The following is a 15380-nucleotide window of genomic DNA, read 5'->3' as shown; positions in this document are numbered from 1 at the left end:
AGAAGGCCCCTTTACATTTCTTTCCACAGCCCCAATTCTATAAACACTTAAACACTTACATTTAAGTTTGCACACATGAATTGGCCCACTGAATGAGACTATTCATGTGCATAAATGCAATTATGTATTTTCAGGGTCAGTGCCCAAAAATGTTAGTAAATTTTTTGAGCATTATGCTTTGCTGTCAGACTCTAAAGTTAAAGAAAGAAAAGAGAGCTATGGGAAAACTATGTGGCATTTGGGTTTTTGTAGAGCATAATTTTCTATAATTTAAACCCGTTTTTTCTCCTAGGGAAACTATTTTTTTTTCCAATTGTCTAAAGAAAAGGAAAGCTGTGCTGAGAATAAAATGATAAATAGAAAAAACAGTGCTAGTGTTTCAAAAATTCATAGAAAAAGAATATTAATTATAAAATGTGCATATGCTATGTCTGTGGAGGTGATGTCAGTGTGAAAAATGGAAAACACTCATTTTATCACATACTTATGAATGCATCACTTATCTGTATTCCATTTCCCTGAAGCTTTTGTTAACATTCCATACTCCAACAGTTTTTACAAGCTTTTTTTCTTAAGCCTCCTCCACGAGAAATATTTCCTTCTCTCCCACTCTCTCAAAATGTGTAACTGTCCACAAAATAACCTACTCCAAAACCTAGGATTGGCAAGATTTAATCATGGGCCAGTAGCAACTTTTCTAGATATATGAAAATGGCATAGCTTTGAAATCAAGCATTTCTCCAACAAGCAGGACTAGAAATGGGAGTTTTGCCAGTGGGACTCATAGCACTTGCTTCTAGCTTTGTGAGGTCCTGAGGCAATGGATTTTAAAGCCAAGGTGGGTTTAAGTTTTGTCTGTTCCAATTCATTTTAGGATGTATTAAGAATTTGTTAATTTTAATGTGTCCCTCTTTATGAGTCTTACACAGTTTGTTATATGATTACCAAGGTACCTGTCTTTATGGCTAGAAGTCAGCATGACACAGTCACAATTAAAAGACTGTAAAAAATTCCTAAAATATGTTTTGCTGTAATATGCCTATTTAGACAGCATGACCATATCATATAGTGTGAAATTTAGTCACATCTTACTGTTTGATCAAAATGAGATTAATAGGTAAGGTGACTGCCTGTACAGGACACAGTGTGGTATTTGATGCGATGTTATGTCTTAAACCATTCCTCTAATCTGGGGTCTAACCTGTTCCCTTCTGCCACTCGGCGCTTAATTGGAAGGCCTGCCATAGCAAGGGAATAAAACTATGAGGCCTTGGGTTTATAGCCCACACTTGATGAATCAATCATTCATTAGTGGTGCCACCTCAAGAAATGATGAGAAAAAAATAGGTAAAAAGAAGAAGGTAACTAAACTGTAAAAAGAGAGGGGTTTTAAGATACTTACTTACAAAAAGACTGGTTAAGGAAAAATGGACGTTTTAAATATAAATGTTAAATTCAAAACCCTGACTGTGTTTTCCCACATAAATAATTGGAAAGTTGTAAAAACAACATATTTATAATGATACTATATAATAATTTGTGATACAAATTGTCTTTTAATTGTGTTTATTTTGGAAGGTTTTTTTATTTAAAAATAAACAATTTTTCATAATGTGGAACTCAGGAACTGAAGTTACGTTAATTGTGGGGAAACAGCTGTCCAAGGAAGGGTTTGGATTCATGCCTTTAGGAAACTGAAGGCAGTTATAACTAGACTTTATAAAGCACAGTACAGCTTCAAAGTATGGTACAAGCTATAAGAATGACTGACTGTAACATCCTCATGAGACTGGTAGGACACGTGTTCTGCATATCCTAGCCATAAAAACTGATGTTTGGTGCAGCCTATTCAAGGGCACTGTGAGGTTCTGGATACCAGACCTCTGTTCAGGACTGTAAATCATCTGGCTCGTTTACGCAGACCTACCTAGAGATTAATGTTGTTATGGTGCCATAGAACTGAGGAAAAGAAGACTGATAAACAGAGTTAGCAGGGAGGAATTTTGCTGTGACACATCCTTTAGCTGCTTTACTTTTTTGTTCTGGCAATTTAACGTAGAGTATAAGGGGTGCTAATAGACTAAGGAAATCTTGATGATCAAATTCTGTACAGAGAAGCACATGGTTACAGTCTATTGAGGAGTCCTGTGGCACCTTAAAGACTAACAGAATTATATGGGCTTAAGCTTTTGTGGGCAAAGACCTGCTTTGTCAGATATACACATATACATAATTACAGGGGGAATAAATATTTGGCAATGGTCTCTTCGGTCTCTCCGAGAGAGGTGTAACGTGATCCAGTTCCTGGAAGTTGAAGGTAGATAATTTCAAAATGGAAATAAGTGTAAATTTTTAATGGTGAGAATATTTTATCATTGGAATAATTTACCCAGGTTTTGGTGCACACTTTTGACAATTTTAAAATCAAGATGGATGTATTTTCTAAAAGGTATGCTCTAGGAACTATTTTGGTGATGTTCCATTACCTGTGCTCTATATCACACTAGATTGGGATGGGCTAATTACATCCCGAAAGACACATCCAGTCAGTCAGGGCCTTTAATCCATCCTTTACAATTATCCAGCTGGTGGTACGATGGGGAGAAGGCAGACTTCCTCCTTGCCCAAGGCCCCCGTGCCATTTGTGGAAGCATCCCATGGGTGGTGGGCAAACGGCTCCATGTCCTGCAGACACCATCCCTGCAGCTCCCATTGGCTGGGAACTGGGAACTAGGATGCCTTGGGGCAGTGTCTGCAGGCAAGGGAAGAATGCGAAGCTGCTTCCCCACCCCTACGTCCAGTATCTGCTGCTGGATGTGCCTGCAGCAACTACTGGCAGCAGTACAGGCTAAGGTGCATCAGGGAGTCTACTTTTGTCCTGTGACAAGTATCAGAGAGGTAGTTGTGTTAGTCTGTATCTTGGAGAACAAGAAGTCCTGTGGCACCTTATAGACTAACGGATATTTTGGAGCATAAGCTTTCGTGGGCAAAAACCTGCTTCATCAGATGCATCTGATGAAGCAGGTCTTTGCCCACAAAAGTTTATACTCCAAAATATCTGTTAGTCTGTAAGGTGCTACAGGGCCACTTGTTGTTCTCTGCTTTAGTCTTGCTACTCTGGTGGATGGGAGCCACCCAAGCTAAGCAGCACCTGGCTCGAACCCCCATCCCAAACTCTTCCCTCACCCCAAGATCAGCCCTGAACCACATCCCCTCTTCCACCCCATCCCTCTGCCCCAAGCTCATACCCTAAGTCCCCTCCTGTGCTCTGCACTCCAACCTGTGCCCTAAGGCCTGTCTCACATCCCAGCACATCCTCTCCCACCCACTTCCTGCATCCCTTACAGCACCCCGTGTCCCAACCCTACATTTATAACCTACTATACAGTTTCACTACCCAGATGTGGCTCTTAGGCCAAAAAGTTTGCCCACTTCTGGACTGTGTGGTCACAATGATTCCTTCTGACCTAGTATCTGTGATCTTGTGTGTCCCTCGGCAGCCTGAACTGTCTGAAGAGCTCTTTTTGTCCAGAACATCACCAGATTCAATCGTCGCTGGGATTTGCAATGTATTACCAGTCAGTTTTTAAGTTCTTAGCCATTTTGACTTTCTGAATTGCACGCATGTGACAGCAAGGTGCACATCCATGCCTGGGGTGACCATGTCTCCCTATCCCAAATATGGGACAGGGAGGTCTGGGGGGAGCGATGGCTCCTTCTGGAACCACCAAGGCATGGGGAGCCAGAAACCCAGCCGTCGCCATGGGTTGGCTCCCAGCTCCCCAAGCCTTGAGGAGCTGGAAAGTAGACAGCAGCCACAGGTGCTGCTCCTGGCTTCCCCAGGCCTCGGGGAGCCGGGAAGTGGGCAGCAGCAACCCCTGGGGCCCCATCCTACCCTTCTCTTTGCAGGGCCTGCTGCTGGCTCCCTCTTCCTGTGCCCAGAGAGCTTGTGAGTATGTGCTGTGCACACCAGTGAGGGGAAAAAAAGGAAAAGGCCAGCAGGGGGGCAAATATGGAGCAATTAGCCGCTTTTTAAAAAAAGGTTGGGACACCTTTGTGGTGCCTGAATTGTGGGGCTGTCCCACCCAAATACGTGACAGATTGTCACCCTATCCATGCCAAAAGTTGTAGTGCATTTTGATATCACTGTCCCTGCCCCCCAGCTAATTTGAATGCAACAGTTTCTTTGATTGCAGGAAGACTGCATGGATGTTTTTTGACACAATTGCCATGCCTGTTTAGCAGCATGAGGTGTCGGGGGTGTGTGTGTGTGTGTGTGTGTAAAATCAGTTCGATATATATGAGCAAGGACTAATCTAAACAGTAAATGTATATGTGTGTATTTTTTTTTTTTCTTTTTTCCAAAGGTGGATATGGAGGCCTTCCTCACCCTTACAGATGGTGATTTGAAAGAGCTGGGTATTAAAACTGATGGATCTCGGCAGCAAATTCTGGCAGCTATTTCTGAACTGAATGCAGGAAAGGTATGGTCTGAAATAAGAAAAGCGATTAAACTAGTTTTTCAGGTTTGCTTGTATTTCAAATCCAAGCAATGTATGTTTAAAAAAACTTAGTTTTATAAACAAGATAAAAAATTGTTAGTGATCAACAATATATTTGATAATTTTGTATGTCCATTAATTCCTTCCATATTCATTAAATGGACTGTTATTTACTATGTTTACTCATTCACTTATTGTAATAAAAATTAACTTGTGATGGTGAAAGCATTGTTCATATTACAGATTTGTCCTTCAACCTTCATGATATAACAAAAAATCTAATTTATCCTTTTGTAGAATAAAGGTATGCCTATTAGCTTTTTGATCCGCTTTCAACTCGCATTTTTCTCTGGCAGCAATGTTGTTGTCTTCTGGTTTGGTATTTACAGTAAGAAGGAAGTAAAGAGAGAGGCAGAAAAATGAGAATACCTTATAATGGGTTTCTTTAGCCACAGACTGTTGGCTGATGTGTCTCTGTAGCTAACTTTTCGGGTCTTCTCAAATCGTTTAATTCTATTTTCCATTCTATCCTTAATCTTTTATACCAGGCATATAGGACACTAAGGCTTTTGAGCATGTCTAACCCACATTGTGAAAGCACCATTTGTGCTTCTGTTAAGAGTGATCTTTAGCTGTGCACATCTTACATAAACAAATAGGGTGCCAGTAAACAGTTCTCCACAATATGTAGTGTAGTTTGTAGGTTTTTCATGATGATAAAATTTGTTGTTATGCACTGTAAATGACTTTGTGTGTAGGTCTTCACATCAGGTCTTACTAGTTCCATCGTTAAGATTGAATTATGTTTTGCCCTTTAACATCGGACTATTACTTCATTGTTATATATTAAGAATATAGCATGTCTTTCCTAAAGTTACAATACTTACTTTTTGAATACAGAATGGATTGTCTGAGAGTTAAGAAGTAAATCTTAATACAGTTGCTAGAACATCCAAATAACGGACCTTGATAAGAAATGTGTTGCTGATATTTTGAGTCCATGGCATTAAGTCTACAGGAACATGTTTGCACTCTATACCCTAGTTGTTCCCAATAGGGTTCATGGCCATGAGACTGGGCTCACAACTCTACAGCAGATTCCCAACCTTTTTGGTAACATGGCACACTTCAATGAGACAAACAATTCCCCAGCACACCCACTTTTTTCAGCTGAATTGATTGCTCATGCACATCATATTTATTTACTACGGTTACAGTCTTACTAGAGAGGTTTGCAACACAGTAATGTGTACAACAAGCTAAACAAGGATGAAATGCGTTAATGTTTCAAATCCACCACAGAATACAGCATCTTAGATACACCAGCTCAGACAGATTTTCAAAATCTGCTCTGTGCCATACTAGGGATATTGAGTCAATAAGTAACTACTGAAAGCAGGCTCAGCTCCCCTCCCCGTCAGCCCATCGGGGCCAGGGTGTGGTATTTAAACCACTTCCCAGCCCTGACAGGCTCCTGCCCTACTTCCCCACCTTGCCACAGCAGGGCATGGGGGTGGGCTCCCCACCAGCTTATTTGGGCTGGGAATCAACATTTCAGCTGTCTCCTGGCATGAATGAGGTTGTGCCGGGTCAGCATTTCCAATGGTGGCTTTATAAAGAGGCACCGTGGTGCGCACACACACACACGTGTGTGTGTGTGTGTGTGTGCGCGTGCATGTGCAGGCAGGTGGGCTGGAGGGAATCGATTTAACCCTGCACCAGCTAAGACTTAGGCATCCTGGCTGCTTGAGCACCGGCTGGCTTGGGGTCATCTGTTTTTCCCCACTGCAGTGGCTCTACAAAGCCTCAACACGCTGGATGAAAACCACTGGTCTGCAGCATGGCACTGTAAAGGCAAAGCTGGGAAATAGGTTGTTTTTTTAAAAAAAAAAAAAAAAAAACCAAAAAAAAACAAAACTCTGAATTCTATAATTTCCAAAGTTAAGAAAATAAAATAAGAAAAATTAAATATATGTTTGCTGTGCACATTTTTGTTGTGTCCAATTCATTAGACTTTCAATATGACAAATGTTTTCCAGGATGGACACATGACTTTTCATATTTGTGTATAACCCGTAGAAAAAGAATTACTGAATGAGAAATTTAAGAATGCTTTCTTTTACAGGGACGAGAGAGACAGATTTTACAGGAAACCATACACAATTTCCATTCTTCCTTTGAGAGCAGTGTTAGTAATACCAGATCTCCTGGCAATTCCCAATGTAAGTGTTGTTCAAATGTCACATCAACTTTATCCAATTATTCTTAAACTGGGGTAAAGTACAGCATATACAAACATGGTAGTTCATAATGTGTTGGTTTAAAGGTTGCTGCATTTCTGTCTCTCTGAGACTGTGGTGAAGATTTCAAAGTTTAAAAAAAAAAAAAAAGAAAAAAAAGAGGGAGTTTGATTTTTATGTAGGGATAATATTTATGGGCTTTAAACATGTTAGTGTATATTTGGTTAATTGAAAACTTTTTTAAATGTTCTATGTATTACATGTTGCAGTGAAAGCCAACAGGGTGTATTTTACCTGTGAGGTAGGTCTCAATCAGCTTAATGAGATTGCTGGGGTTGCTTCTTGTCTGTCCTTAGCAGCAGACCAATTCTTGCCTCTTACGGTCACGTAAGAGGCTATTTAATGGCGTAGAGGCAACTGTATATGTTGTGCTGTAGTTTTGCAGTACATGAACATCAGTGCTGAGCTCTACTTGTTACATTCTGGGTGGAAAGGAGGGAATGATTTGGACGTTGGTAGTGTCTTGGGACCCACATGGAGAGACCCTGCTTTCTGTACATTGAATTCGTGGTTACAGAAACTTTTGGCAAACAGTTACACTCATCCCTCTTTAAATGAGTACTTTATGAGTACTTGCTTAAACGAGGGACCCATATACCTCCCTTAGTTCACTCGACAAGTGAACTCTCCCGCTAATAGAAGCATAACTCCCTCCCCGCAGCTCCAATCCCCCCACCCCTGTAGTCTGACACCCTCCTGCCAGCCCCGCAGCCCCAACCTGCTGCAGCCAGACCCCCTCGCCAGCCCCGTGGCCCCAAACCGCAGCAGCCTGAAAGCTCTGCGGCCCCGCAGCCTGACCCTCCCCGTACCCCCCTGCGGTCCCGCAGTCAGATCTGCCAGCCCTGTGGCCCCAAACCATGGCAGCCAGACCCCTTTGCCAGCCCCACAACCAGAATTCCCCCGCCCCCTGTGTGCCCCTGGACCCACAGCCTGATCCCCCCCCACCAGCCCCATAGCTCCAAACTGCAGCAGCCAGACCCCTTTACCAGCCCCACAGCCAGACCCCCCTGCCACCTGTACCTTCACCGCCCCTGCAGCCTGACACACACCCCCCGCCGGCCCCACGGCTCCAATCTGCGGCAGCATGAACATACCCCAGAGACCGAGCTCCCCACCAGATTTTAACCCTCCCCAACCCAAGGTTCACTTACCTTTCAAAAGCAGTCCCAGCTGCTGCCACTCCTTCCCCGAGTTAGGAGCCCTAGGAACTAATTAGAGACTTTGATATGTATTTTATTAGGACTTAAGTGTCCCTCTTATGAGTTTTGACCTCTGAGGAGAAAGTTGGGAACCAATTGTGCTTGTATAGTGAGTGTACTTTATCTGCACCCAAGGCTAACTGGCCTTGTTCACTTACTCCTGCTGGGGGTCTATATGAAGGTAAAGCAGCTCTTTCATCTTTCTGTGGCTACAGAGTACGAAAATGCCAGCAATCCCATAGCAAATAATAGGTAGAACTCTGTCCCAAGCAGTAGAATCACCAAATGTAGGAAATAATCAATTCCATTGTTTTTTCCATGCCTCAGACTCCTGTGTACTGCCCCCGAGCAACTTATGTCACTTGAATGACAACTGGACTGTTTGTACAGGTACCTCTGGCTCCACTACCTGGGGGCAGTTGAGACTCCCAACTTAGCAAGTTAGCAAGCTGACTCAACTAGCTCTCTGTAGAGATGTTACAGTTTTTTGGAGGATTTCTTTTAATTGGTATAGCCTCCGGGTTACTGTTTTAGTTACTCCCGAAGAGTGTTGAGTAAAATTAAAGCAGCAGTTAAAAGGACAAAGATTGTCTGTAGCAGAGAGTTTCCATAAAGCTTCTAACATCAGATTGTACAGTCAGAGTCTCTGAAGAAGGGAAAACTACACTCTAGATAGAATTCTAAAGCTCTAACATGCGAGAAGTCTCTGGTAGCAATTATTGAAGATCTGGGGAAAAACCAATGGCAAACATTGAAACTGAAGTAAAGGGGAAAGCAGAGGAGAGGAGGCCCTTCTCTAGTAGAAGTGGAGCCAAGGGACTTAGATACTTGCAAAGTAATTGAAGATTAAGTAGAAGGGATTTAAATGAACAGTTGAACATTTAACTATGATTATGGTGAAAGGGAAAGATTGTGCAGTTTCTTTTAAAGATGGTAATTAGTTAGCATTAACTGTTTCCCTGGCCTCCACTAAATTAAAGTTATTAAGAGAGGATATAGTGAAATGTAATTTGTATGGGGGAGGCAGGGAAAGAAGGACCCCTTAGGGATGGCAAAGATAGGGGAAAATAGTGGATATGGAGGGACCTATTGGAAGTTTGTATAATTCATTATGTAATTCAAAATATCAGATGATAGGCTGTTCTGAGGGTGAGTAATGAGGTTTGGCTGGTGGAGAATTTGCTTCAGTTGGACTTCCAGGGACAAGCAGAAAGAGTATGGGCGTGGCGGGTGCTGGCATTCAGCAAAGTGTATCATTCCTTGGGGACTGAGGTTATTTTGACTTCATGTTAGGTTTCAAGGTTAGAAATGTATATGGATTTTATCCAGTGGAGAGACCGGGGAGAAAGTTAGGGGCTTGATTTTAAAAAAAAAAAAAAAAAAAAAAAAAAAAGGGGGGGGGGGGAAGCAGCTCTGAAAGCCTACTGACAGACATCATGCCATATTCGAGCAAAACATGACATTTGTGGGAGCAACATACTTAATAATGAGAAGGGTATTACAGAAGGGTTTGTATCAGTAAATAGTCTCTTCGTAGCCAAGTTTAGAGCACGGGTGTCTCAATTCAACGAGGTACTTAAGCATGTACCTAGTAGCATAGGTCTGGGCCTCCTCCAGGCCTGGGGTGGGGGCAGGGGAAGTTGCTCAGCTTCCCTACTCTATACCACGTTCTGCTCCCACCTGACTATTCCCCCACTCCCAAGTCTCCATGCTGCCTTGCTTCCTTCCTGCCTCCATTTCCCCTTAGACCCCACCCCCACCTAAATCCAACTCCCTGGTCTCCACCCCACCCTGCTTCTCCCCTCCCCACCTTTTTCCTTTCTTTTCCCTCCCCTGAGCATCCTCCATCCCTGCTCTTCCCCCTTCCTCTCAGTCTCCTACACACCATGAGACAGCTGACTGCAGCAAGCAGTAGGCATTGAGAGGGAGGGAGAGGAGTTAATGGGTCAGGATACCGATGGGTAGGAGGTTCTGGAGGGCCTTTCTGTCTTCCAGCGGGTGCAAGGTTCCGTCTAATTTTTTACCATGGATGCTGCAGCTTTGGAGCACCCATGGAGTCAGCACCAGTGCATATTAGTAAATATCTCCAGTTGCTGATGATGGGACACAAGATAGGGAGGGTTGAGGGTTACTTCAGAGAATTCTTTCCCAGGTGTCTGTCTGCTGGGTCTTACCAGATGCCTAGCTCAGCGGCTAACCGATCAGCGTATTTGGAGTTGGGAAGGAGCTGGGATTTTGGAGTTGGGTCAGATTGGCAGAGACCCTCTGGGATTTTGGCCTTCCCCTCCAGCATGTGGTGCAGGTCACTTGCTGATTTAAACTAGTAAAAATGGTGGATTCTTTGTAACTTTAAGTTTATAAACCATTATTTGAGGGCTTTAGTAATGCAGAGGTTAGGGGTTTATTACAGAAGTGGGTGGATGAGGTTCTGTGTGTGCAGAAGGTCAGATTATATAATCATGATGGTCCTCCGTCTTTAAGTCAATGAGTTGATGCGCCAAATGTTAAGCATCTGAATAACCCCCCTGAAATCAGTGGGCTGCTCATGTAACTAAGTACCTGGCCAAATCTGGGCCCTGGTTTAGAGGAAAAGACTATGTGGGCTGGACTCCATAGTCAGGGTCTTTTTTCCTTCCCGTTGTTGTTGAGCCATGGGATCAAACTGACTACTCACTGGTGGAATCAGATGCAACTACACTGAAGTCAGGAGCTTTGTGCCTGTTCGCATAAATGTTGCATGTGGTCAATTTCCTTTAAAATATTGCTTTGGTTGTTAGTTGAGCATGTTGTGGGCACTCTCAGAAACAAATAATAAATCATATCGATCTTTCTCTCTCTTTGTAGCACCTGCTTACTGGATAAAACCACAAGAATCTATGCCTACAAGGAAGTAACTGCTTGATAAAGATGTTTTTTAAGCCTGAGACATGGCAGATTGATTTTAAATTTACAGAAGAAAATTTGTAAAACTGTGTGCCAACCAAAGTGTTTCAGTATACTTTTGTGCAGAAGATTGCTGCTGTAACATCTTTATGGCTCCAGTCCAGCAAAACGTTCCTTTAACTCTGAGAGTGAATAGCTTTACTGACCTTAAAGGGACTACTCAAAGACTATGTCTAAACTAGGCATAAAAGTTGACTGCTGTTATGCAATTATATCTACGCCAATTGCGTAGCTAAAATAGACTTATAAGTGGTTAAATACAATGGCTGTCTATGTGGAAGAACGTCAACGGGAGCATTTCTCCCATTGACCTTCCTTAATCCTTGCCACTTGTGAGGAGTTCTGGGGCCAGCCTTGAACCTGGCAATTGCCTTTTCGTTCGTGTGTGAAACAAAACCACAGAAGATCAACCCTGAGCAAGTCTTCCACAGTAGTGTGGCTTTAGCCATAGAGTTACAGTTAAACACATGTTTAGGTGCTTTGCTGGTTCAGGGCCTGTAGGAACAAGGCAAGATTGAATAATGGGATAGGAAGATGTGTAGGTCCCCCACCAGAACCACCAATTTGAACAGCTCACAGAAGACGTATGAAGGCACAGCCAAGCACCACAGGAAGCAAAGACATTGTTATAAATTCCGAGAACTTACAAACGTGGGAATTGCTAAATGGAACATGCTACTACAGAATGTTATGTCTCTGTAAAGGATGGAGGCCAAGTTACAAGAGTGAATAGTTTTGTGGAAGGGAATAGAAAGGAAGAATATTGATACATACATTAACTGACTAAAGCATATATAATTTAATCAGTGCTAAGAGTGTAGAATAACAGTAAATACAAGCATGCCGATGAAGTATCTATTTATGTGAATATAAAAATATCGCTCACAAAATTCATAACCTGTCACCAGTATATATGCAGAAATAATGTACTTTTGTAGTATCTATTTTTGATTAACAGACATTCCAACGGTTACAAAAACATTTCCATATGGGTATTACAATTTGTTTTTTTTTTTTTAATATCAATGAATGCTGAAATGATTAGCACTAGAATTATGGATGGAGCTCTGTTAAATGTTGTGCATAAATTTTTTTAAGCAATTAAAATATAAGCCGTCATAAATTTCTAATGTTAGATTTTGCCTTTCTCAATCTGCAAGTGCCCAATGTTCAAAATTGTGCCATTGGCTGGGTTCAGTGTGAGCCTGTGGGTGCAAATATAAATAAGGTCAAGCAGAGCTTGCTGAAAGCATTGGTGCATTGGTACAGAAGACAGAGGTTTCACTAGTTGTTGTTTGCTTACCTAAAGAGGCCATAGAATCCTGGTGGGCTTGCTGAAAACTAGTGCCTTAATACAACTTCATGTGCTGTGTAAGTGCCACCTAGTAACACACCTAGATACTTAGGTTACTGACTCCTGGCTCTGGAATTGCATCGGGGATCCTTTTCAAGTGTTCTGCCTCTGTATGAGGTCTGGGTATAGCGTACGAAGGGCACTGACGTTGTTGATGGTGAGAAACATGTTTGAGCATAGTTTGCAGGAAGGCGGGTACAAAGATGGCTCTGTCATGAGCAGGGAGGGTGGAGGCATAGCACCCGTAGCTGAGACTGATCTTCTCTGCTGCCCATCTATTTCACTTCCATCAAACTCTGGCAAATTTGATCGCCCTCTTGGTAAGCGCCCTTTGTATTTGGCTGCGTGACCTAATGTTCCAAGTAAAGGCAGAAGTGCCCAGCAAACTGAGCTGTTCCATGTAGGTGGACTCAACATGGCAGCTAAGTGGAGTAGGATTTTTTTTAAATCAAACACTGAAATACAAAAGATATTGAAGCAAGAAGATTTTGAAGAACTGAATCTTTGTTTTAAAAAAAAAAAAAAAATCCTTTTAATAGGATAACCAGCCTAAGAAGGGAAGGGAGAACAAATGGCTGGTGAGAGAAGCATTAAAATAAAATTGTCCAGTAATAACCACTGATGTGTTTCTGTTAGAGGAACACAGAGATGGGTATAATGAAAAATGTGTAGTGGAGAAGGATTCTCTGTGGGGACTTGAATAGCCATTATGATTGACTGCTAGTCATTTGGTCAGGAAAAAGAGTGAAGATGATTATAACCTAGAGCTTAGGTGACTCACTGAGTGTGTGGGAGACTTAAATTTCCAGTGACTATTTTATAAAAATTGGGACATTTTCAGAAGCCCGTAGTGGAATATTCAATAGCCCAATGGCTATGGCATACCGGCGCAATGTGGGAAAATCAAATTTAAATCCATTTTCTACATCAGGTGGATAGGACAGGTGGACCTGGATCTCCTACAGCTCAGCTTAATGCCCCACCCACTGAGCTGAAACTTACAAGGGAGGTGGTAGCAATTGCCTGCCTCTTCCAGTTGTTTTATGAATCCTTTCTTTTGCTTTTGCCAAATACCTGGAAGAATTAAAACAATTCAGTGACCATGCCATGAATTTGCAAAGGGTTTTGGTTGAAACTTCATTTTGATGAACAAATTGTTCATCCAAAAAATTTACCCAGCTCTATATCTGAGAGAGAAGGAGCAAGTAGCATTTCACCGTTGAGAGAGTGCTGTGTACAAACAACTTTTAACTAAGACAAGGGCTAGGACAAAGTCCTTGAACCTGGACAGAGATACGAACTAGATGGCCTTTCATCATTGTTTTATACTCCATGACCATTCAGCTCTTGGTTACAACATTGTTCATGTAGTCAGTTATCCTCTGGGAATTTTACAAGGACTACCACCTCATTTCACATACATCACCAAACTGCCAGTGTCAAAGACAGTTGTCATTATTGATCTGTCCTGGATTTGACCAATCATCCAGAGGTGAAAGGCTCTGTGTATCATTGTCTTCCGTGACTCTGGTCCTTTTTTATGTCCTGTTTTAGAGGAAAGATTTTGTAAATGTGGCTTTTGTTTCACCCCTGTAAAAAATAAAGCCATTAGAGCTTCGTAAATAAAATTATCTTTTGTTCTAGAACAATGGATTTAGCTGAGCTTTAGCTTCTGACTCTTGACAGTGCTGTCACCCCTAGTAACAGAAATATAGTGTTATTTTATAGTAATGTTTTATAAAAGTAGTTGAAATTTTGTTTTCTTTTTTCTTTATTTCTAGCATTAATCAAGGTCAAATTTTAAACAGAGATGCATCATTACTTGGAAGTGCTTCAGAAAGTTTGTAGTTCTTTGTGTCAGCAAATGCCTCCGACATAATGTAGCTTCTCAAGGGAGCAACTCTCATTTCCTGAGTGGAGAGAGAACAGAAAGGCTTTTAAAAATTGAGATATTTTTTATCGGGATTCTCCCCTTCCCCTGGTTTAGAATCTGTCTCGCTGAATTTGGCTCAAACTAATATCCCAAAACTTACCACTTTTAGATTTTTCTTTGATTTCAAAGTCCTCTTGACAGAACACTGTACATTTACAGGAAACAGGTTTTGTCCATTAAACCAGCAACCTTTGGAAATGTTTAAAGCTAATTTGAAATAGTTAACTTCTATACTTTTTCAGAAGCTTTTACCATTGCAAAAAGCTGTTAAAGCAGTTTCCTTCTTAATGGACTAGAGCAACAGCTTCCATGTACTTTTCACTGCTTGTTATTTGTAGCATCTAAACATGACTGGTAACACAGTCAGCCCTGAAAATACAGTAGTGGCTTTGGAGTAGGAGTGCTATATCCCTGATGTGTTTGTTGCATTTCCAACTTCCCATATACCTGACAGCCTTGTGTGAACCCTTTTTCCTCAAGCCGTGAAAGTAGCATGCTCATCCCTTTTGGTTGATAGAGATATTCCAGACGTGAAACACTAACTCTAGAGTGAACCACTTTTGACAGAAAGGTTGCAATGACATGGGGCTTTGAAAATGTTGAATAGATAAAAGTGATCTTGGAAAAACAAAGCAACTGAAGAAAGTCTTATCAAAAATGGCTTCAGAAATATTCTGTTCCCCACCCCCCGCAAAGGACTTCCAGTGTGGCTGTGATCTCTTAGCCTCCTGCTAAGCATTTGTTCTTCTACACACACCGCTGGAGTGGTGGCCTACAATTGGCCCCAGCAGGAGTGTGCTGGATCTAAGTAATTTTCAATGAGGATTTGGAAGTGAAGTGAAACTGAGCAATCTCGTATTGATCTAGGTCTCTACAGCCCACTTTGCATGTAAGCTGAGCCTGCATGATCATGTCCTGCCAGTCTGATCTTAGGAAAGGACAAGAGGGAAGATAATAATGAAGATGACAGAAAAAATGGGAGATAGAAATGGGGAAGAGATCCAGAGAAAGCATTGGTTAACATGCCACTGGTTTTTCCACATTTGTGGGGTTTGTTAGTGATGAAAGTCTAATAAAAATCAAATGTCCCTTTGTAATCTGCTATAACCATGTGACAAAACAAGGAGCCAAATACATACTACTATGAAT

The 15380-nt window shown here is 41.8% G+C and overlaps 1 protein-coding gene across 4 annotated transcripts in view; it reads left to right on the top strand.

Moving 5' to 3' along the window:
• ANKS6 (ankyrin repeat and sterile alpha motif domain containing 6) overlaps positions 1-14036 on the top strand; it is a 76966-nt gene extending 62930 nt beyond the window's left edge. For 2 of the 4 annotated variants that reach the window (XM_074987903.1, XM_074987904.1), the window contains 3 exons: positions 4368-4484; positions 6628-6724; positions 10846-14036. In XM_074987903.1, the coding sequence (XP_074844004.1) occupies positions 4368-4484; positions 6628-6724; positions 10846-10895 (264 nt within the window). In that variant the 3' untranslated portion in view covers positions 10896-14036. Of the gene's footprint in view, positions 1-3909; positions 3950-4367; positions 4485-6627; positions 6725-10845 lie in introns of those variants that run through there. The other 2 variants (XR_012644528.1, XR_012644529.1) reach the window with 2 other exon arrangements.
• Positions 14037-15380: the final 1344 nt, after the last annotated feature.

Source organism: Carettochelys insculpta, chromosome 2, assembly GCF_033958435.1.
Source record: "Carettochelys insculpta isolate YL-2023 chromosome 2, ASM3395843v1, whole genome shotgun sequence".
NCBI classification, from domain to species: Eukaryota; Metazoa; Chordata; order Testudines; family Carettochelyidae; genus Carettochelys; species Carettochelys insculpta.
This window is presented reverse-complemented; position numbering and strand designations above follow the sequence as displayed.